A 22,977-nucleotide genomic window follows, 5' to 3' on the forward strand; every position below is an offset into this window, starting at 1 on the left:
TAACATAAACTGCAAAACAAACAAAGACGCACACAGCTTCGTGCATTCTACTTTCTCTCTTGAACTGGCATCTCCTGCCCCCCCTTATCTCTCTCCTACTGATTAGTCAAATCAGTGCCAGGCATGCATCATCATGGTCTGGCCACGCCCCCTCCTCGTCAGACTCCTCCACCACCTGATTCAGGCCAGGGAAACCTCCGGCCTGACTTAATTAACTGATTAAACATGATCACTCTGTCAGGGTGTATTTTCAGATATTGATCAGCTATTCGTTACTGACATCATTCCTATGGGTGGAGTTTGCTTCTTGTAAACAACAGGACTTCAAAGTGTAGACATTTGGGCACATGTATATTAGCTTGAATTTTATCTTTGCACAGGCAAGGTCTCTATTACTCTAGTCTCATTTTAATACACCCAAATGCTTAAGTCTTGGCTATACTGTTGAAACGGTGTGTATTTTAACATTTATACCGATGCAATGCCTTGCCCCATAAATTTCCATTTAAACACTTATTTTCTTTACAAACTGAGAGATTTGTAAATGTCTGAATTATTTTCTGTGGTAATAAAAAGGTGATGGAGTTTAACCAGAACATTCCTTCACAGGGATGTTAAAAAGCACCTGTAAATCAATCCTGGCCACATGTACATCTGCAGTGAATTGTGTAGAGGCTTCCAGAACTCATCTGTCTGATATGTCTAAACCACCTTTCATTCTTTGTCTACACTTGTGTCCCGTTCATAGTGACCTCACAAAGGGAGTGATTTCTCATTCAAAATGATGATGCATAAGGTAATTATGCAGAGTAGATTTTATGTGAAATAAAAGCAACTTGAATATATATATAATAACTAATTATTAACTCATTATAAAGAGGTTCGTGTTTGATCTTTGATCTGTGTTCTATGTGAACAGCAATCGGCCCGCACCTCCCCGGGCAGTGTGTGTTCTCTCCGTGGAGGGCCTGTTCCTGGATCCCCATCAGTCACTATAGTGGTGTGTATACTAGAGCAATGCATATTATTATGGGATATAATCTCAGCATGCTCTCCAGATATTATTGCATACTGTAAGATTAGCCGTAACTACTGTAGGCCCACATGGAAACAGCAGTTTTTTTCAGTTTTTCTGTGTTGATTGTAGGTGGAAAATTCTGCAGAATGGATTAAGTTATAATAAAATGTGTTAAAATGCAACTTGGAGTATTACCCTCTTATTAGCAGTGGAAAGCTAAATACGTTATAAACATGTTAGGTCAGGGAATGTGTACAACTTTGTGAATAATTGTCATTAAAATACTGTGGAAATCTGCAATATTTTCTACAGAATTCTACGGGCACAGATATGAAACTCATCTTTTAATAACTAATTACACTAAAACACCTATAACACCTTTTAGATGTAAATAACAATGCTTTTACTACAGATCGCATATGCATATATAAGTAAGTAAGTAACATATATATTGTCCAGTTCCAGTGCTGTGCCCCACAAATTTGGATTTTAAAGGAATATTCCGGGTTCAATAAAAGTTAAGCTAAATCAACAGCTTTTTTGGCATAATTGTGACCCCCAAAAAAGATTTTGAAATGATTTATTTCAATATTTGTTCCCTCTATATGTCTATATATTTGTTTATATTTATGTATAATTTGTTGACTACTTGAACGTGTTTTAATGGTAGTGCAATGAATCTTTGAGCTGCATTCTTTCTAACTCCTGTGAACCGCGACTGAAGCAGTGCGTCCACGACAATTTCACTGCAAAAAAACTTTTACACCAGCTGCGTTTCTACTGCAGAAACCGCTGCAATCTATAGAAAATATAGTTATAAAATGGCTTTCAGGAGAGAGCTATTGATAAGTGTTACAAGCTTGATCATCATTACATCTTATTTACATGATGCTGGTGTAATCTAATGCAGTCTTGTAGAAATATTTCATGTCGTGACAGCCAACACAGTAAGCTCTGCTCATTTTTAAACATCATCTTTAGTGGAGTGGGAGGACAATGAGCCTGAATGTTGTTTTGCAAAACAGAGGACGGTTTGATGAATTGGTTTGGCTCAATCACACTTAATAATATAGCTTAATAATATAGTCAGAAAAAATTAAAAATGCACAACTATTGAATAGCAATATCTCTTTGTTCAGACACCAGCCAACATGTTTAAGTGTTGAGTACTTTCCTAATAAAAAGGATGAACTTCCAATATGTTAACTCACCATCTTCACCAATAGCCAAGTGCAGCATCCTAAGTTTTTTCCTTTGTTTATTAATCCTTATAAAAAGTTGAGGGCAACAGAGCACTTTAATACAAGTGCCTTTTAATACAAGACTGAGGTAAGTAGGGGGCCTGAGTAGCTCAGCGGGTATTGACGCTGAGACCCCTAGAGTCGCGAGTTCGAATCCAGGGTGTGCTGAGTGACTCCTGCCAGATCTCCTAAGCAACCAAATTGGCCTGGTTGTTAGGGAGAGTAGAGTCACATGGGGTAACCTCCTTGTGGTTGCGATTAGGGGTACTCGCTCTCAATGGGGCGTTGTAAGTTGTGCATGGATTGCGGAAAGTAGCATGAGTCTCCACATGCTGTGAGTCTCCTCGGTGTCATGCACAACGGGCCACTTGATAAGATGCGCGTATTGACGGTCTCAGAAGCGGAGGCAACTGGGACTTGTCCTCCGCCACCCTGATTGAGGTGAGTAACCGCGCCACCACGAGGACCTACTAAGTAGTGGGAATTGGGCATTCCAAAATTGGGGAGAAAAGGGGGATAAGGGGGATATTTGGGGAGTTTTAAATTATAAACTGTATGTCTGCTTAAGCTAAATAATTTAATTACATTTTGTTTTAGTGTCATTTCTTATTTTTCCTACGAGCTGTAATTAAAACAAAAAAACATTAGACTACAAATATGTTTAATCTGTGCAATATCTACTTCTTATGTCAACTTATATTCATGATGTCCATCAACAATGCCCTTTCACTTTAATTCTGTGTGAGCAGCGATCAAAAATAGTCAACGCCAAAACTCCTGCTACATTGCAGGTCATGCGCTGCTTCTGCTTCCGTAAATACACTCATCTGTTAAAAGTGCTGCATCCGAAACCAGGAAAATGCTGCCTTCGGAGGCTATATATGGAGACAGGATGAAAATAAGGTGCTTTTCAAACAGTTCGGTGACAAATGCTGTCGATTCAGCTAAACTTGTATTGAACCCGAATATTCCTTTAAGAACATAGTTATATAAAAGCAAAAAGACTGATGAAGCTTCTTCAAAGTTTGTGTATCTCTGAAGTTTCCTATCGTGATTTCAATTCTTCATCCAGGCTAAAATGGACAATCAGGTTCTTGGTTATAAGGATCTAGCAGCTATTCCTAAAGACAAGGCTATTCTAGACATTGAGAGGCCTGACCTGATGATTTATGAACCACACTTCAGCTATTCACCAATGGATCACTCAGAGGTAACACACACACACACACACACTACAGTGCACCAAAAAATTTATCTGGCCACTTAAATCACCAAAGTAGTTTCAAACTTTGTGAAACTTGTCAAACATTAGTAGAACATGCCAAAGGTTAATGTGATGAACGACACCTGTGGTTACTCTGCTAGAACACCTGTGTGATCTTGAGGGGAACTGACTTCATACAGCTACTAAAAGTCAACATGCAAACAGTTGTTTAAAAGTAATTCCTAAAATGTCAATATAAAGTGAAGTTAGTTCTAAGAAAAAGTCTAGCATAATTTGTTTGAAGATGCCACTTGGTTTGATATTTGTTATCTATACTGTATAGTGAAATTAAACACATTTTTAAGTGTGGCATACGTGTCCAAATACTTTCGAGGGCCTCTGTATATCAGGCTAAACTAAGTTAAAGTTGCCTAATCTGTCTTGTCTGACCTTTGTTGTGCTATGTAGTCAAAAGCTAATTAGACAATGTCTTAATATGCCTCCTGGCAACTAATTTCGGTTATATATTGCTTTAAATGGACAGAGCTGAATTATTTGTGTGACATATGCTATGATAAAGCTTTCAGTTTATTATGTTCTATGCTAGTATTACTGAATACAGAAACCATTCACATAATGAGGTGCCAACCTCATTATATCACAGAATTATGTACTTAAAGGAATATTCCAGGTTCAGTACAAGTTAAGGTCAGTCGACAACATTTGTGGCATAATGTTGATTAACACAAACATTTATTTTGACTTGCCCCTCTGTGATGACGGGAGCTAAGATGTCGTCATCACTGCTGTAGTCATTACAAATTGTTTGTGGACTTATGTTTCTTCACATTTGTTATTTAGGGTTTTGTGTTTCTGTTGACTATGGTGCAGTCCCTTAGGTTCATTATTCTATAATACTCATTTATAATAAGTTGAAGATATGCTGTTGGAGTTGATTGCAGATAGGTGCACATATCAGTGGTCTTGACAACATGTTATGTCTACTATAGTTTCTTTTTGATTTTTTTTTTTCATTAACCACACAGACAAGTTTTTAGCTATGCATTTTTGTTATTTATTATTTCAAATTTGTATTTTTTTTCCCACATTGCAAACAGATACCCCACATGCTGTCTACTTACCATTTCCTGTTCCTGTGACTCCTCAAAGGAGGGGCGAGTCCACAGCTTTCCTTTTTCTTGGGTTGGGTTAAACGATTTCTACTAATAGGGAACTTAATCCTTGGTAATGTAGGCATGGGGAAATGTCTTATGGTGTTTGCATTTAGTTTAAGTTGCTGAATGAGTTTATTTTATTTAATTTTTGATTTTTGGAAAGTTAATTGTATAATGGTCATATATTTAAGCTACAAAGGTTTTGTATTGATAACCCTGTAGTTGGTATGGTCTTGAGTGTAATGAGCCTGTTCTAGGCTATATAAGACAGTCTAAACGGAACCTTGGGAGGAGAGGAGGGGGTTATATTGCTGAACGTATCATGAAGATTTGTGCTGCCTGTAGCAATTTGTTTTCTTTGGTTATTGTCCTATCAAAGTTTGCACTGAGTCCAGTGTATGTTTATTTTTGGTAAATATATATTTTTTTGGTTTAATTTTGGAATTGTTTCTGTGACACTTCACTGAGAGTTCGTGACACCCCTACTACTCCACTGGCCTTTAATAAAAATCCTCTTTGGGATGATATCTGAGTCCTGAGCCTATCTACCATCTCCCTTGATCTCTACGGGACACATTATGACAAATGGTGGCAGTGGTTTTGTCTAGTGCAGTAGAAGGCTTCAGTGAAACGTCAGGATGCCACCCAAGAGGCAAACCATTCAGAGAACGGTGGAGGAAGATGACGATGGTGCTGAGTCAATGCCTGACCAGGAAGGTATAGTGTCAGTGGCCACTACTTCACAGATGGCAGACTCAACAGGGGAGAAAATGGATCAGCTCAGAAAGACTGTTGAGAGTTTCATGCAGTCACAGCATACCAAAGAGTCGCAGCTGGAAAAAGAAGCGCAGCGTCAAGAATACAGGTGGCGTACTCTTCAACATCAGTTCGGGCAGTTGCAGATGGAGGTGCAGAGAGAGCGGCAAGAGCGACAAACATTGGGAGGTGTGTCAGCGCAAGCCTTTTTCCCTTTGACTCCGTGAGGCAATACAGCCCTTCCCAGTCAAGTACTCCACAGAAGGCAGAGTGGTGAAGGAGGGGGTCGAGAGACTACGGCATCGGTGAGCAGGCAAGGGGTGGCTCCACCGCAATGGATGGGCTGGCAAGGCCCAAAGATGTTACCTCTTCAAGAGGATGATGACATTGAGCACTATTTAACAACCTTTGAGCGGATTGCTCAAGCCTGTAGATGGCAAATTGAGGACTGGGCGTTGCATCTAGTGCCATTGCTGACAGGCAAGGCAAGAGCGGCTTATGTTGCCATGGATCTTGATGACACTTTTGAGTATGCTAGAGTGAAAGAAGCAATCTTGGATAAGTTTGAGATCAATGCAGAGACTTACAGGCGGCGTTTTAGGGCAAAAGCCCTACGACAAGAGGAGACGCCTAAAGAGCTGCAGGCAAGATTGAAGGATCTGTATGACAAATGGATAACACCCAGACAGCGGACCAAGGAGGAAATCGGAGAAATGATTGTGCTGGAACAGTTTCTTGTAGTGATTAACCCCGAAATCAGAACCTGGATTTGTGAGCACAATCCCACTTCTTCGAAACAAGCAGCTGAGCTGGCGGAGACCTTCATTGCTGCTAGACGGTCAACTTACCAGCTGGGTTACAGTCATGGCAGCGCCTACAGTACGACAGGTAAGTCTGGGAGGGGGTTCGGTAGTGGTCAATCTTATAGCGGCACTAGAGGCTTAAGTTCACAGACTCCCCAATCCAGATCTTACCCTAAAAGTTATCCACAGCCAGAAGGTCAATACAAAGAGAAGGCAGTGCTTATATGTCATGGATGTGGGCAGGCAGGGCACAAGAAGGCAGAATGTACATTACAAAGAGTCAGTAATGCACGTCTTTGTTATGATCCCAGACCGTCTCAAAGACTAGTTGAAGCAGGTCAGAATATAGACACAATTGTTCCGTGAAAATAGGAGGTAAGCAGTTTATGGCTTTGGTAGACACTGGATCCAGTCAGACGTTGGTGAGAGAGGAGTGTGTTGGGGATCTACAGATGTCCAGTCAAGCTAAGCTAAGGGTACGTTGTGTTCATGGAGACGAGAGAGAGTATGCTACTGTTGATTTGAAGATGGAGGTTGAGGGTCAAACATACTTGTTGACAGTAGGCATTGTGGACCAAGCCCCTTATGCAGTTGTTTTGGGTAGGGATGTGCCAGTACTTGTTGACTTATTGCAAAGGCAGACTGCTGTAGCTGAGGTTAGGGCAGTTACAAGAGCGAAGGCAAGACAGGCAGAAGAGCATAAACAGTCTCTTAATTTGTTACCTTTTTCGGAGGAGCCCAGAGCTAAAAGGTCCAGGAGGGAGAAAAGACAGGGAAAAGTCAGGGAACGGTTATGGTAGAGCAGCTCCCTGAACCTGACAGGAACGACTTTTATGACATCCCTCATAATATAGTTGATTTGCAGAAGCAGGATGTTACACTTGAAGGTCTATTTCAGAAAGCTGGTAGTTCACAATCGGGAAATAGATTTCAAGACAAAGAATTGTTTGTGTTGAAGGGGAACATATTGTACCGACAAACAGATAGTGGTGATCAGCTAGTTGTCCCACAGTCGATGAGGGCTAAAGTGGTGCATTTGGGCCATTCCATTCCTTGGTCAGGGCACCTAGGGCAACAGAAAACTCTGATGAGAATTTCAAGCAGATTTTATTGGCCCCGGTTGTACATGGATGTGATTGACTTTTGTAAGTCATGTCCAGAGTGTCAGTTATCAGGCCCTGTTAAGAAAGGTGACAGAGCACCGCTGGTCAGCCTACCCATAATTGATGTACCTTTCACGAGAGTAGCCATGGACATAGTAGGTCCTTTAGAGAGAAGTAGGTCAGGGAACCGTTACATTTTGGTGGTGTGCGATTATGCTACAAGGTACCCTGAAGCCTTTCCTCTTAAAAAGATTAAGACCAGGCAAATTGTGAATGCGCTTGTGCAATTGTTTTCACGGGTAGGGATACCTTCAGAAATCCTTACAGATCAAGGCACCAATTTCACTTCCAGACAGATGAAAGAAGTCTATTCACTGTTAGGCATACAGGCCATTAAGACCACTCCGTACCACCCCCAGACTGATGGTATGGTTGAACGGTTCAACCAGACTTTAAAGGCAATGCTCCGCAAGTTCAGTATCTGAGACAGGCTCAGACTGGGATCAGTGGCTTCCGTGATCTCCTCTTCGCTTATAGAGAGGTTCCCCAAGCCTCAACAGGTTACTCTCCATTTGAATTGCTCTATGGACGCCAGGTACGTGGACCGCTGGACATCCTGAAGGAGGCCTGGGAGGGAGGCAAAGCAAGGGAACAGGTGAATGTGGTTTCATATGTCTTGAGAATGAGAGAGAAAATGGACTCTATGGCAGAGATGGTTCATACCAATATGGCCAAGGCACAGCAACATCAGAAGTCATGGTATGACCAGTCATCCAGGAAAAGAACTTTGACCCCGGGCCAAAAAGTGTTATTGCTTCTCCCAACATCAGACAGTGGACTGCTCGCCAAGTGGCAGGGCCCTTATGAGATACTGAGGAAGATGGGTCCTGTCAATTACGAACTATACCTGCCTGAACGGCGGAAAAAGAAGCAAGTCTTTCACATCAACTTGCTGAAACCCTGGCAAGATAGACCAGGGCCCCTATCAGACCAGCTGTTTGCACGGAAGGTCGACGAGGAGGAAGAGTCTAACGAGCAATATTTCCCTACAGCTGTGAATTCTCCGGGCTTCCCTGAGTTGGGTCATTTGACATCAGAGCAGCAGGAAAACCTTCAATCACGGGTTCCAGGGGGCCTATTCAGTGACAGACCAGGCAGGACAGAGGTGATGCAGCATGACATCCGCCTTCTATCACAGGGTCCAGTCCGACAGACTTGCTGTAGGGTTCCTGCAAGACTCATACCCGAGTTAAAGAATGAAGTAAAGGTAATGCTGGAGATGGGGGTGATCGAGCCTTCCAGGAGTGAGTGGTGCAGCCCAGTCGCCTTGGTACCGAAAAAGGATGGCACATTAAGATTTTGTGTAGATTTCTCCAAGATGAACGCTATTTCTGCCTTTGACCCTTACCCCATGCCAAGGGTTGACGAACTCATAGAACGTTTGGGTAAAGCCAAGTATCTGAGCACACTGGACTTATGTAAGGGTTATTGGCAGATTCCTTTGTCTGACACTTCCAAGGAGCTAACTGCTTTCAGGGTCCCAAGTGGGCTCTATCATTTTAGGGTCATGCCGCTCGGCCTTCATGGGGCCGCAGCGACTTTCCAGAGGACTATGGACTGTGTTCTGAGAGGTACTGAGGACTTTGCAGCAGCCTACATTGATGATGTGGTTGTTTACAGCTCGTCATGGGAAGACCATCTGGAGCACCTGTCAGCTATATTCTCCAGAATCCATGATGCTGGGCTCGTGGTTAACGCCACTAAATGTCATTTGGCAAAGCCTGAAGTGTCTTATTTGGGATATGTGCTGGGTGGTGGGGTAATTAAACCTCAAGTGGACAAAGTGGAGGCAGTGCGTTCTTGCCCACCTCCAACAACCAAAAAGCGGGTGAGGTCTTTCTTAGGTCTCGTAGGTTGGTACAGACGTTTTATTCCTAATTTTTCCACTCGAGCAGTTGTGCTCACTGACCTCACTCAGAAGGCTAGGCCCCAAAAGGTTGTGTGGACACCTGAGTGTGAAACAGCATTTCAAGATCTCAAGGGTTGTTTGTGTCAGGGGCCAGTGTTGCAGAGCCCCAACTTTGACCTTCCTTTCACAGTGCAGACGGATGCATCGGGAGTAGGGCTAGGAGCTGTCCTGTTGCAAGGTGACAGTGAAAATCGAAGGCCGGTGCAGTATATTAGCCGGAAATTGTTCCCTCGTGAGGTCAGATATTCTACTGTGGAGAAAGAGGCTCTGGCTATTAAGTGGGCATTAGATACTCTGAAGTATTACCTCATTGGTAAAGATTTCCTCTTGGAGACTGATCATCGGGCCTTGCAATGGCTCCACAGGATGAAAGACAGCAATGCCCGCGATTACCCGCTGGTTCCTCTCACTGCAACCGTTTAAATTTCAAGTGAAATACAGGGCAGGAGCTCAAAATGTTGTTGCGGATTTTCTGTCCCGTCACTATGATGAGTGACGGGCTTAAGGGGTGGGGTGTGTGATGACGGGAGCTAAGATGTCGTCATCACTGCTGTAGTCATTACAAATTGTTTGTGGACTTATGTTTCTTCACATTTGTTATTTAGGGTTTTGTGTTTCTGTTGACTATGGTGCAGTCCCTTAGGTTCATTATTCTATAATACTCATTTATAATACGTTGAAGATATGCTGTTGGAGTTGATTGCAGATAGGTGCACATATCAGTGGTCTTGACAACATGTTATGTCTACTATAGTTTCTTTTTGATTTTTTTTTTTTTCATTAACCACACAGACAAGTTTTTAGCTATGCATTTTTGTTATTTATTATTTCAAATTTGTATTTTTTTTTCCCACATTGCAAACAGATACCCCACATGCTGTCTACTTACCATTTCCTGTTCCTGTGACTCCTCAAAGGAGGGGCGAGTCCACAGCTTTCCTTTTTCTTGGGTTGGGTTAAACGATTTCTACTAATAGGGAACTTAATCCTTGGTAATGTAGGCATGGGGAAATGTCTTATGGTGTTTGCATTTAGTTTAAGTTGCTGAATGAGTTTATTTTATTTAATTTTTGATTTTTGGAAAGTTAATTGTATAATGGTCATATATTTAAGCTACAAAGGTTTTGTATTGATAACCCTGTAGTTGGTATGGTCTTGAGTGTAATGAGCCTGTTCTAGGCTATATAAGACAGTCTAAACGGAACCTTGGGAGGAGAGGAGGGGGTTATATTGCTGAACGTATCATGAAGATTTGTGCTGCCTGTAGCAATTTGTTTTCTTTGGTTATTGTCCTATCAAAGTTTGCACTGAGTCCAGTGTATGTTTATTTTTGGTAAATATATATTTTTTGGTTTAATTTTGGAATTGTTTCTGTGACACTTCACTGAGAGTTCGTACACCCCTACTACTCCACTGGCCTTTAATAAAAATCCTCTTTGGGATGATATCTGAGTCCTGAGCCTATCTACCATCTCCCCTTGATCTCTACGGGACACATTATGACACCCTCCTTTTATTAAAAAAATAAGCACAAATCTGGGTTACAGTGAGGCATTTACAATGGAAGTCAATGGGACCAAAAAACTCCACAAGACATTAACAATATGTGTGTAGATATGATTATAGCGTGATAAAATCCCTCACTTAACTTTCTGTGTAAAGATATAGCTAATTTTATAACTTCATTGCCATGATGATATAAAAACCCTAAAACAACAGTAAAAACATAATTTTAAACAACTTTACAGGTCAAATAATAAAACAATGTAAAACACGCATTTTAATTTATTTATTTATTTTTTTTTTATTAAAGCCAAGACATTTTTGTGGTAATCAACACTGTCACAAATGCTGTCAATTGAGCTTAACTTGTTTTAAACCCGAAATATTCCTTTAATGACACAATACAAATTATAATGGATGTGGTGTTGTGTGCATTTATTTTGACCAACACATTAAAGGCTATGAAATTTGAAACCATGTTTTAGCCATTGTCTTATAGATAGTAAGCTGTAGGTCTGTGAGACTTGTCTCTGTTGTCACATGAGATTCATTCTGATACACAGTCTATTAGTGGTGCGTTCAAATAGTGCTGATTAGTTTCCTGCTGTGTGTGTGATGATGTTTCACCACCATCAGCGTTTGGACAGAGATCAATACACACACACACACACACAAACGCATGCACACATGCTATGTTAGCTTGGCACTCTCAGTGTAATTTCCTTTTTTGTTTAGCTGTAATGGAAGCTTTATGCTTCATTAAATCTGTAAACCTGTTTGTGGAAATGTCTGGATATCTCACTTACTGCCAACAACTAATCTATCTCTTTCTCTCTGTCTCTCTCTCTCGCTATCTCGCTAGAGGTCATTGTCTCCTATCTCACCCCCTCCATCTCCAGAGGTAAGCTGCATAGAACAAATTTGTTAGTTGACAATCAGATATGTCATATACTCTCTCTAGTATGTGAATACTGAATGGTTAGGCAGTATTGTGTTATATTATTTTCCAGATCTGTACAACAAAATGTACAACATATACACTCACTGAGCACTTTATTAGGAACATTATGGTCCTAATAAAATGCCCGACATGGTCTTCTGCTGTTGTAGCCCATCTTCCTCAAGATTCGACATGTTGCTCATTCTGAGATGATATTCTTCTCACCACAATTGTACAGAGTGGTTATCTGAGTTACCGTAGACTCTCTGTCAGCTCAAACCAGTCTGGCCATTATCCTTTGACCTCTCTCACCAACAAGGCATTTCCATCTGCAGAACTGCCGCTCACTGGATGCTTTTTGTTTTTGGCACCATTCTGAATAAAGTCTAGAGTCTGTTGTATGTGAAAATCCCAGGAGATCAGCAGTTACAGAAATACTCAAATCAGCCTGTCTGGCAGCAACAATCATGCCAAGGTCAATCACTGTGATCAAAGCCCCCCCCCACCCATTCTGATGGTTGATGTGAACATTAACTGAAGCTCCTGACCTGTATCTGAATGATATTTATGCATTGCTGCCACACAAATGGCTGATTAGATAATCACACGAATAAGTAGTTGTACAGGTGTTCCTAATAAAGTTCTCAGTGAGTGTAAATTCAAAGTTCCTACAAACTGTTTCACCAGATAGCCTGGTTTAAAAACATTGAGTCAATGCTGCAAAGTTTATACATAATTTTACTAGTATCCTTTTACTTAATCAGCTTTCAGTCTTGTCTTTGAAACCATTGCACATTGTAAGTTGCAATTGAAAACAAATGTATCTGTCAAAACATTTATCTTATCTGAACATCCTGAACGACCCATCAAGTCGTAATTACGACTGGGAAGAATGCTCAGCAGTAGTTGTACTTCCTTCACCTGCTGAGGAAGTTCAACCTGCCACTGGAGCTTCTGACTCAGTTCTACTCAGCCATCATTGAGTCTGTCCTGTGTGCATCTGTATCTGTCTGGTTTGGTTCTGCTAGAAACAACAACAGACATTCTGGACTGCTGAGAGGATTATTATTGCCCCCATGCCCACCCTCCAAGACCTGTATGTCTCCAACTGAGGAAACATGCAGGTAGAATCACTCTGGACCCCACACACCCTGCTCACTCCCTCTTTGAACTGTTGCCCTCTTGCCGACGCTACAGAGCACTCAGCGCCATGACAACCAGGCACAAGAACAGGTTTTACCCTCAGGCCAAATTCACTCATATTAAATTCAATAACTGTGCATACCCCTCCCTACCTTGCACATACGGTATTTTTGCACTTGCACATGTACATAATCCATTCTGTTATGTCCTATTTTTTTGTATGTCCATTAATACTCTTACCTTGTTATATTTTCTGTGTTTTACTGTAATGTTATGTGTGCACTTGCTTGTTTCTCCTATCACCCCCCAAAATTCCTTGTGTATGTGAGAACACTTGGCAATAAAGCTCATTCTGATTCTGAAACTCTGAGAAATATTTTTGAAAGTGTTACAGCATTATGTGATTTCACCACAGTTAAGGGGTGTTTTTAGGAATGACGTGAAGCAGTTAATTTGTGGCAACAAGAAAATTATAAAAGACACCAATGTTCAATATATAGTAAATACTTACGGTTGTTAATAATTATAATCCCAAAAAAAGTTCTACTGTCAAATATTACAGTTCTCTGGCCTAGCTGTAGGTGGGTAATAACTGTTAAACAATGAAATGACAAAAGATTATTTCATGAACAAATGATTGCAGCTTTAATATAGAATTCTACTGATGTTCAGTCACAGGTGAATGTAAAGACTGAAACATACTCTACGCAAGTTTAGGAATGCAGACTCGTCTAGCTACGGCAGCTCGATTTCACACGCCGTTGCGTTTTTAAATGAAAAAGTATTGCCACAAGGGGCGCTATAGCGAGATTAGTGTGAACTGTCTGCTTCTGCGATGAGTTTTCTTTCAAGCAAACTACTGTCATTGCAGATCAACATTAGTAGCCAGCTGTTACGATCCCTGGTTGTCTGCCCCGTGTTTCTCATGTCTATTGTCTTGCACTGCAGTTCCCATGTTTCCTGGCCCTCATCATTCTGTCATTGTTCGCACCTGATTGTCGTTTGTTTTCATCATGTCTCTGTGTATTTGATCCCCGCTTTTCCTCCATTCCCTTGTCAGTCGTTGTTTCACTGTTTTGATGTTTTACATGTTCCGATGTTTGCTCCGTTGCCTGTCTTGGCGTGTTTTCATCCTGTCGTGTTTGTTTTGTGTTCTCCTTTAATTAATAAAACCCGCATCTAGATCCCCACTCCTCGTCTGCCCTCGTCTGCACCCTTAACGCCAGCCCTATGACTGCGGAATAGGTCTATGGTCTATAGCCACTTCAATTGGCCAAGAACCGCCCATTAAGACAGGAAAAGACATCTAACTGACATGTTAAGTGACCAATCAAAGTCGGATTTGTCATTGCGGGGTGTTTAGTGGTGGGGTTAAACCTCATTATAGAGAATTTCACAGAAATAACTAAGTAAAGCAGCAAATGCAGCTATGCTCGTGGATATCCACTTCACTTTCTGCTACATGCCTCAAACGAAACTCTGAATGTCTTTCAAAGATTTGATGTCACTAACCTGGCAGACTTTGTGTGGCAAATTCTGTGATTGTTTTGTCCTCAAAAGTACTCATTCTATCAAGGCTGAACCTTGTGAACACAACTTGGCTTCCAGGCGGACCGATCTTGTGTCCGTCTAGTCCCTGAAGTTCCATCGAACCAGTTTTTTCCAGTTTTGTGTGCTATAAGCATCAGACGGTTAGAGCACGGACTGGACTAAGACTATCGCCACACTAACGCAGGAACGCATGTTCAACCATTGGCATCTGCATTAACATACTTGCGTAGAACATGTTTCGGCCTTAATTCTTTTGTTTTTACAATGTCTTCAGTCGATACTCATCCAATTCGATTTTACAGCTGAAACTATTGGTTTTCTAAACTGCTTCAGAACCTCCCTACCTGATTCTATGTGTACAGTACTTGAACAGTCTATCAAAGGATGCACGGGATTGGTCAGAGCTCAAGTCCTCAGGCAGCTCGTCTCCAGCCTCCGTGCAGCTGAATAAAAGCATCACCATCAGCACAAATGTCCCACACCGGCAACAGCACTTCCACAGACCAGGTTTGATACTACACAACCTCATGACCACCACCATGCAATCTGAGTTTACACTATATTTAAAAATAAAGACTTGTCCAAAGCTGTTAGCAATATATTGAATTGATCTGCTTTTTTCCACAGGCAATGGAACCAACATATACAAGAAGCCACCAATATACAAACAAGGTATGACAAATCAATACTGCTAATATACATTTAATCAAATATAATATAAATATTTCGGAGCATAATGAGTATGCATGTGTTTGTAGATGTGTCAGCAGTCCCACACAGTAAACACATGGAGGATTTGATCATTGAGTCGTCGAAGTTTCCTGCTGCTCAGCCTCCAGACCCAAACCAGCCCTCAAAGATAGAGACAGACTACTGGCCCTGCCCACCTTCACTAGCTGTTATAGGTAATACACTTTCACATTCCTGTCATTTAAATTGTTTCCTTATATTCAGCTGCATCCCAATATGCCAGCTACCCATACTACAGTATGAAGCATTCAAGATAAGGATCTTAATACATAAAAAGTTGAAAATGCTGTGCCCAAATCATCTAGATATACAAGAACATCTATGCTTGCTTTTTTGGATAATATTGGACACAAACCCTTGTGCTGCAAAAGAGGAATTTGTTTCTACAACAATTTTTCAGGCTTCCACGAATGTTTTTTATATGTACTTTATGCACCTTTAATTAAAGGAATAGTTCACCCAAAAATCACTGAAAATCTAGAAATTTACTGTAGCTTTCAATTCTAATTTGCACTTGCACATGTTCATTCTTGGTGCATCTTGATACCAAAAAATGCCATTGGTTTTTGTGTGTCATGTGGCAAGTTTCAATATGCTGAAGTGCAAATGAGATTTAAGAGCAAAGACAGAGAGGAAGATACACTGCCTGGCCAATAAAAAGTCACAATTTGGATTTAAATAACAGATGCTCTATTAAGAGCCTATGATTGGATCATTATTGTAGTGATTAATATGTTTCAGCTGGCAACAATTATTTTAAACCTAACTGGTGCAGTGTGTAGATTCTCATTTCTTAAACAACCATGTCAGAAGACGTATCCCGTGGTTGTGGAAAAGATGTTACTGCGTTTCAGAAGGAGCAAATTATTGGCCTGCATCAAGCAAAGAAAACAACTAAGGATATTGCTAAAATAACTGAAATTGGGTTAAGAATTGTCCAATGCAGGGGGCCTGGGTAGCTCAGCAAATAAAGACGCTGAGTACCACACCTGGAGTCACAAGTTTGAATCCAGGCCGTGCTGAGTGATTACAGTCAGGCTTCCTAAGCAACCAATTGACCTGGTTGCTATGGTGGGTAGAGTCGCTTTGGGTTAACCTTCTCGTGGTCGCCATAACGTGGTTCTCGCTCTCGGTGGGGCGCGTGGTGAGATGTGCGTGTCTGCCGCGGAGAATAGCTTGAGCCTCCCCACACGCTACTTCTCCGCGGTAACGCGCTCAAGAAGCCATGTGATAAGATGCGCGGACTGACGTCTCAGACGCGGATGCAACGGAGATTTGTCGTACACCCCCCGGATTGAGGCAGTCACTACACCACTACAAGGACTTAGTGGAAATTTGACATTCCAAATTGGGGAGAAAAGAAACAAATAACTGCCCAACGCATAATTAAAAACTGGAAGTATGATGGTGAACCGTCAGCTTCTCTGAAGAAATGTGGTCAGAAAAAAATCTTGAATGATCGCTTGGTCTGATGAGTCCAGATTTACCCTGTTCTAAAGTGATGGGCTCGCTGGGGTAAGAAGGGATGCGTATGACGCGATGCACCCATCATGCATAGTGTCCACTGTACAAGCCACTGGAGGCAGTGTTATGATCTGGGGTTGCTTCAATTGGTCAGGTCTAGACTCAGCAACGTTATGCAGCAATAAAATTATGTCAGCTGACTACCTGAATGTACTGAATGACCAGGTTATCCCATCAATGAATTTTTTTCTTCCCTGACAGCATGGGGATATTCCAGGATGACAATGCCAAAATTCATCTGGTTCAAACTGTGAAAGAGTGGTTCAGTGAGCATGAGGAATAATTTTCACACATGAATTGGCCACCACAGGGTTCTGACCTTAATCCCATTGAAAGTCTTTGGGATGTGCTGTAGAAGACTTTACGAAGTGGTTTGAGCCTCCCGTCATCAATGCAAGAGCTCAGCCAAAACTTTATGCAACTCTGGTCAGAAAGAAATGTTCTGACATAGCATAAGTTTGTCGAAACAATGCCATGATGAATGCATGCCGTAATCAAAGCTAAAGACAGTCCAACAAAATGTTTGCAATTGAGTATGCAATTTTTTTTTGGCTATGCAGTGTATTTAATTAATTAAATTCTCTGTACAGCAGGCCCGCTGAGAAAACAATCTATAAAATATTAATAGCTACAGTGTCAAGGAATGTGTCAGGAATGAGGACCCAAATGCAGGAATGAGTGAAAATAAATATTTTATGAAAAAACTGAAAACAAACAGAACTCTCGAGGGGGAGAATTCTGACAAATACAAGATGGAAGAGGGCACAATATATAGAGGCTATGCGCATGAGGAACAGGTGAAGGCAATTAACATTACAAGGGCTAAACAGGGAGAGTGATGAGGGTAATGAGGATGCAGGGTCATGGAAGCACATGGCTATGACAAACAGACACAGCCAATTACTCATACACATGACAAACACACAAATACAGAAAACAGACAGGGACAGAAGGGCAGACAGAGAAGGCTCATGTCATACAGTCTTGAACAAAATAAAATAGGTATCGTAAAGTGCTTACAAATCAGAAGTGTTCTGTTTTTATAAATTGTTAATAATGTTCCACTGGGGCCTGGGTAGCTCAGCGAGTATTGACACGGACTACCACGCCTGGAGTCACGAGTTTGAATCCAGGGTGTGCTGAGTGACTCCAGCCAGGTCTCGTAAGCAACCAAATTGGTAAGTTGTGCATAGATCGCAGAGAATAGCATGAGTCTCCACATGCTGTGAGTCTCCAAGGTGTCATGCACAACGAGCCACGTGATAAGATGTATGGATTGAGGTGAGTAACCGCGCCACCACAAGGACCTAGTAAGTAGTGGGAATTGGGCATGCCAAATTGTGGAGAAAAGGAGGGGAAAAACTATTTAAGAAATGTGTTTATGTTGCACTGGATGTATTATTGTAATTGGTAAAAACATCAAACTATCAAACATCAAATACCCTTGTGTAATATATCGTTGGAAATCTCTCAGTGAGTAGAATACCACCAGCATATTTGTTTTTACTCACAGTCACCATGTCTTTGACATACATGCTACATGTAAACAAGTGTTGATAAGAAGCCAGTTTTTGTGTTTATAACTTCACAAGAACTAAACAGAACATAAAATATCACATACCATTACTTAGAGCAGATGATTCCCGTTAAAACAAGCCCACACAAAACGTAACTGAATGCATAAATCATTAGATAATCCACACAAAGCACAATGTGAAACCAGCACACAATGTGCTCTCTGGCTACAAACATGTTAGCTTTCCTGAATCAGATGACTTCTTCGGAAATTATGTAGTATGTGGTCCAGTGTCATGTAATGCTAAACCAATCATATTAAGATTCAGATTGCTACAACCAGAGGTGAAAGTCATCCAAATATGGGCAGAGAGGATCGCTCACTCGAATTACATATGGCCACCAGGAGATGGCACTTATAAATTATTTTTGTAATGCTATATCTTTTGATTGCTTTGTGTATCAACACAAAATCTAACTCAGTAACAGTTGACATGATTGGGAACAAAGTGACCTTATTTACACCCTAAGATATATAATGTTAAATCAGACATTTTTTTCAGCAGTTTCTTAGGCTGAGAGAGTCTGATATGATAATATATCATAATCTATAACATTAAAAAATGTGAAAAGTTTTATTTAAAATTAAACCAAACACTTGACCCTCTTTTTTTTTTGTTGTTGAATTATAAGCCTTTAATTGTGGTTATGCCAGTGAAACTGGAAATCATTTAAAACACCTTCAGAGCTTAAAGGGTTAAACTATTAATTCTACAATTCCTTTAACTAATAATGATGTTTAATGTAATATATTCAACTATATGGTATAGCTTACGTGCAAGCAAACATGTTTTCAACAAATGGGTCTGTGATATCAAGATGCAATTTATAACATGGCATGTCCTTTTACTGGCATACTTACTCAAAAGTATGTATAGTACTTTGCTATCCCCAGAAAAGTACATACTTTGTACATACTAGAAGTGAATTGGTGTGTAGCCTTGTAAATGTATTTTATCTCTCCACTTTCTCATAAAATCACATCATTATTGACTTTCAAATTCTTCTGCTCTTTTCACTCTTTGCCTCACAATCATGTGCTTTTGTGCATTTGCAACAGAGACCGAGCGGAGGAAGAATACAGGATCTAAATTGGCTGACGGAGAGGAGGGTGAGGAGGACGACACGTATGATGACAGTGATCTGTCTGATGACATGTGGAGACTCCGACAAATGCAGAAGCAAGAACTCAACAAGGTGTGCATTTTCATTTTTTTTATTATTATTTTTATTTGAAGAAACAGTTTCTTTAGAAATTGAGAATAAAATATTTTTTTAAGGGTTTATCCAGATAGGTTTTGTTGGATGGACTTTTGTTTCATTCATCCTTGAAGTGAAGGCCATAGTCGGTTTCAAATGAAGGACAAATCTTTGGGGATTCTTGCATTTCCTGTCGAAACAGGGAGCCAAGCTGATCAATTCAGTCTCTCAGTCTGGGTGTATTGTTTCAATGCCACCTAACCCCCCCAAACTCAGTCCTCTTCTCTCACTCTTTGTCACAGATTCAATCTAATCTAGGAAAACTGATACTAAAGGAGGAGATTGAGGGATCAGCCCCCGTCTGCAGGAAAACACGGTCGATGCCCGACAGGACACTCATGCATCTGAGTATGTTTGAAAGAGTGTATATCGGTTTGTGGACTGTAACTCTGGTTGGCTCCCAGGTCTTTCCTTCCAGTAGCTGTTAGTCAGATGTTATATTCACATTGCAGACACATAAGGTAGAATAGAACAGAGAGGGATACCCAGAGACAATGAGTATTACTGACTACAGCTGCTGTACTGTATATACTGGAAATCCAAGTCAGTCTTTCCACCTGCAGTCAGAGTTTATGCATGACACATTAATCATCTGAATCAGATTAGACTTTATAGGTCTCTAGGGAAAAGGTCAGAGTATATAGATTTTAAGCTATTTCATTATTACACTCTACTTCAGGGTCTTTCATCACTTACAATATTTGTCATTCCAGTTAATCATGCACGACGAACGATAATAAACTCACTCTGCCTCCTTCTGGTTGCAGAGATGTACTGCATTTATTTGACATTGTCCCTTTGGCTTCAGCATCAGTACCAATAGAGGATGATTTGAATGCTTATAACAGTGTGTTAACATGTTTATTTTTTACATAGGCTCCAAATCCCCCTCATTTCCTTCCTACACTAAGACTGGCCTTACAAGGGTGAGAAAAAACAGCCTGATGGATCTTTATAATATATATATATATATATATGTCAGCTTTGGGACATTTGTCTTTAACTACACTGATGTAATTAGTTCTTTAATTAAATGTCATTGTGTGTTACAGCTCCAGTCTGCAGAGTTCTCCTCTTTGAAAAGTGATAAAGGGAATCAAAGTAAGTGCTGTGATTAAGAACTATATTTCTATTCTAATTAGTAGATCCATTTTGGAATCTTTTTTGCCCAGTTTTCAAAGGAACCGAGAATAGAATAAAATAGAAGAGGATAGAATAGAATAGTTGCTTTTGTCACGTTTTTACACATCCTGCTCATTTTGTCATTTGTTGCTCTCTTCTTACAGATTTTCAGGTAAGTAATATTTTACATTACAATTACATTAAAATGTATGTTCTAAGTAGATACTTTCTTACCAAAGATTTGCATCTTGCAATGCTTAAATCACTGGCAAGCACATGAACATGGACCATATATTATAAAGGACTATATAACAGATATAGCAACATCTAGATCTGTTTGGAAAATGAGAAACTTAAAGGGGTAGTTCACCCTAAAATTAACATTCTCACATCATTTACTCACCCTCATGCCATCCTAGATGTGAATGACTTTCTTTTTTCTGCAGAACACAAAAGAAGATTAGAAGAATATTTCAGCTCTGTAGGTGCATACAATGCAAGTGGATGATGGCCAGAACTTTGAAACTCCAAAAAGCACATAAAGTCAGCATAAAAGTAATCCATAAGATTCCAGTGGTTTAATCCAAGTCTTCTAAAGCAAACGTATTGATTATGTAGGAGAACAGACTAAAATATAACTCCTTTTTCACTATAAATCTTGTCATTGCAGTCTCTAGTCACGATCATGATTTCAAGCTCGATTACACTTCCTAGAGCTAGATGGCGCTAGGAATTGTAATTGAGCTTGAAATCATGATCGCCAAGGAGACTGCTGATGTCATCATTCACTTGCATTTTATGGACCTACAGAGCTGAAATATTCTTCTAAATATCTTCAATTGTGTTCAGCAGAAGAAAAAAGTCTGTTATTGATGAGATAATTTTCATTTTTGGGTGAACTATTCCTTTAATAACTTTATCATCAAAAATAACTATAAACAGATTTGGCCTTTTTGTGGAGATAGTGAAGGGGTTGAAAAGAAAGGATAGGGATATGACTCTAGGGATAAGACTGTTTTGATTTTATCAAACATTGTGACATGAGAGAAAGAAAAATTGTACCTGTATGTGAAATTTACATGTATTTATTCAGCAGATGCTTTTATCAAAAGCAGATTAAAGTAAGAAGCACAAACTATTCATGCTTTGTAAAAAAACCACACGAGTGATATGAAGCTCATAACCTTTCATTTTTTACTCTTTACTTTGGCAAAACAATTTTACATGTGTGAAATGTGCCCTAAGGAAGCCCCAAACTGCTGGAAAAACCTACTCGTATTGTCAGTAAAATTAGCATTAAACAAATTTGCAATAGTTTTTTTTATGTTATTGAACAATATAATTATAATTGCATAATTAAAACACCACAGTTGTTGTTGTTATGTGGTCTTCAAGTGGCTTTCTCTCTTTTATAGAATGGTGATGCTCAGAGCAGAAGAATAGACAGAGGGAATTCACTCCCCAGTATGCTGGAACAAAAGGTGATACACAATATAACAATGCATGTGACTATCAACAAGCAATGTTGTCTAACTTTGTAGTCAGTCAGCTCTTATTTGAGTATTTTGTGTGCTATAATCAGAGCTCTCTTTATATCTGTTGTTTTAATTGTCACAAAGTGATTGAGTAATCTTGTTCCAAGTTGATTAATGTTATGTGTTTGCAACATGTATGTTTATTTGGCAGATTTATCCATATGAGATGCTCATTTTGACTCACAGAGGAAGAAATAAACTCCCACCTGGAGTAGACAGGACAAGACTGGAGGTAAACATTGTTTGTTATTATTGTTTTACACTTTAGGCAAGTGGATCTCAACTGGTTTTGCTTCAGGACCCAGATTTTACATTGGACACCAAGTGGTGACCCAATACCGTGCAAAACGTAACCTGTGTTTAATGTAGCCTAGGTTGCATTTTCTTTTATCTTGCATAGTTTTATGAATGGTTTTCAATGGTAATGGTATAAGGGCATGTATCAAGTGACATTATTTTTGTTGTTGATGTCAACAACAAAAGAAACAGGAGGTTTTCTCTTTGCCCTTTTAAAAGTTGATGAGCCTATTGATTTATATGAGCCTACTATAGTTATTATTCAGTTTATTTCCTAATATCAAATATTATTCAAAACAGAACATATTTTACACAGGAGGAAACTTTCTGTCACATATTCCCTGTTGTCTTTTGGTTTTGTGCTTTTATGTTGAAATTCTTGTTTAGTAGTCCTTTTGTAGTTGTATTTCACGATTGGTTCTCCCTGATTGTTTCCCCATTTGTTTCTCATTCCCTGATTGTTTCACCAGGTGTTTCTCATTCCCTGATTGTTTCCCCAGGTGTTTCT

The 22,977-nt window shown here is 40.1% G+C and overlaps 1 protein-coding gene across 3 annotated transcripts in view; it reads left to right on the plus strand.

Annotated features, from left to right (window-relative positions):
- Positions 1–22,393, plus strand: part of LOC127621118 (dematin-like) — a 64,315-nt gene extending 41,922 nt beyond the window's left edge. Inside the window, exons 3-15 of one of the 3 annotated variants that reach the window (XM_052094578.1) lie at positions 749–796; positions 920–1,000; positions 3,332–3,469; positions 11,635–11,673; positions 14,769–14,913; positions 15,034–15,078; positions 15,165–15,311; positions 19,316–19,452; positions 19,758–19,863; positions 20,392–20,441; positions 20,568–20,616; positions 22,053–22,118; positions 22,324–22,393. In XM_052094578.1, the coding sequence (XP_051950538.1) occupies positions 782–796; positions 920–1,000; positions 3,332–3,469; positions 11,635–11,673; positions 14,769–14,913; positions 15,034–15,078; positions 15,165–15,311; positions 19,316–19,452; positions 19,758–19,863; positions 20,392–20,441; positions 20,568–20,616; positions 22,053–22,060 (960 nt within the window). In that variant the 5' untranslated portion in view covers positions 749–781 and the 3' untranslated portion in view covers positions 22,061–22,118; positions 22,324–22,393. Of the gene's footprint in view, positions 1–748; positions 797–919; positions 1,001–3,331; positions 3,470–11,634; positions 11,674–14,768; positions 14,914–15,033; positions 15,079–15,164; positions 15,312–19,315; positions 19,453–19,757; positions 19,864–20,391; positions 20,442–20,567; positions 20,617–20,801; positions 21,235–22,052; positions 22,119–22,323 lie in introns of those variants that run through there. The other 2 variants (XM_052094577.1, XM_052094579.1) reach the window with 2 other exon arrangements.
- Positions 22,394–22,977: the final 584 nt, after the last annotated feature.

Source organism: Xyrauchen texanus, chromosome 27 (assembly GCF_025860055.1).
Source record: "Xyrauchen texanus isolate HMW12.3.18 chromosome 27, RBS_HiC_50CHRs, whole genome shotgun sequence".
NCBI classification, from domain to species: Eukaryota; Metazoa; Chordata; class Actinopteri; order Cypriniformes; family Catostomidae; genus Xyrauchen; species Xyrauchen texanus.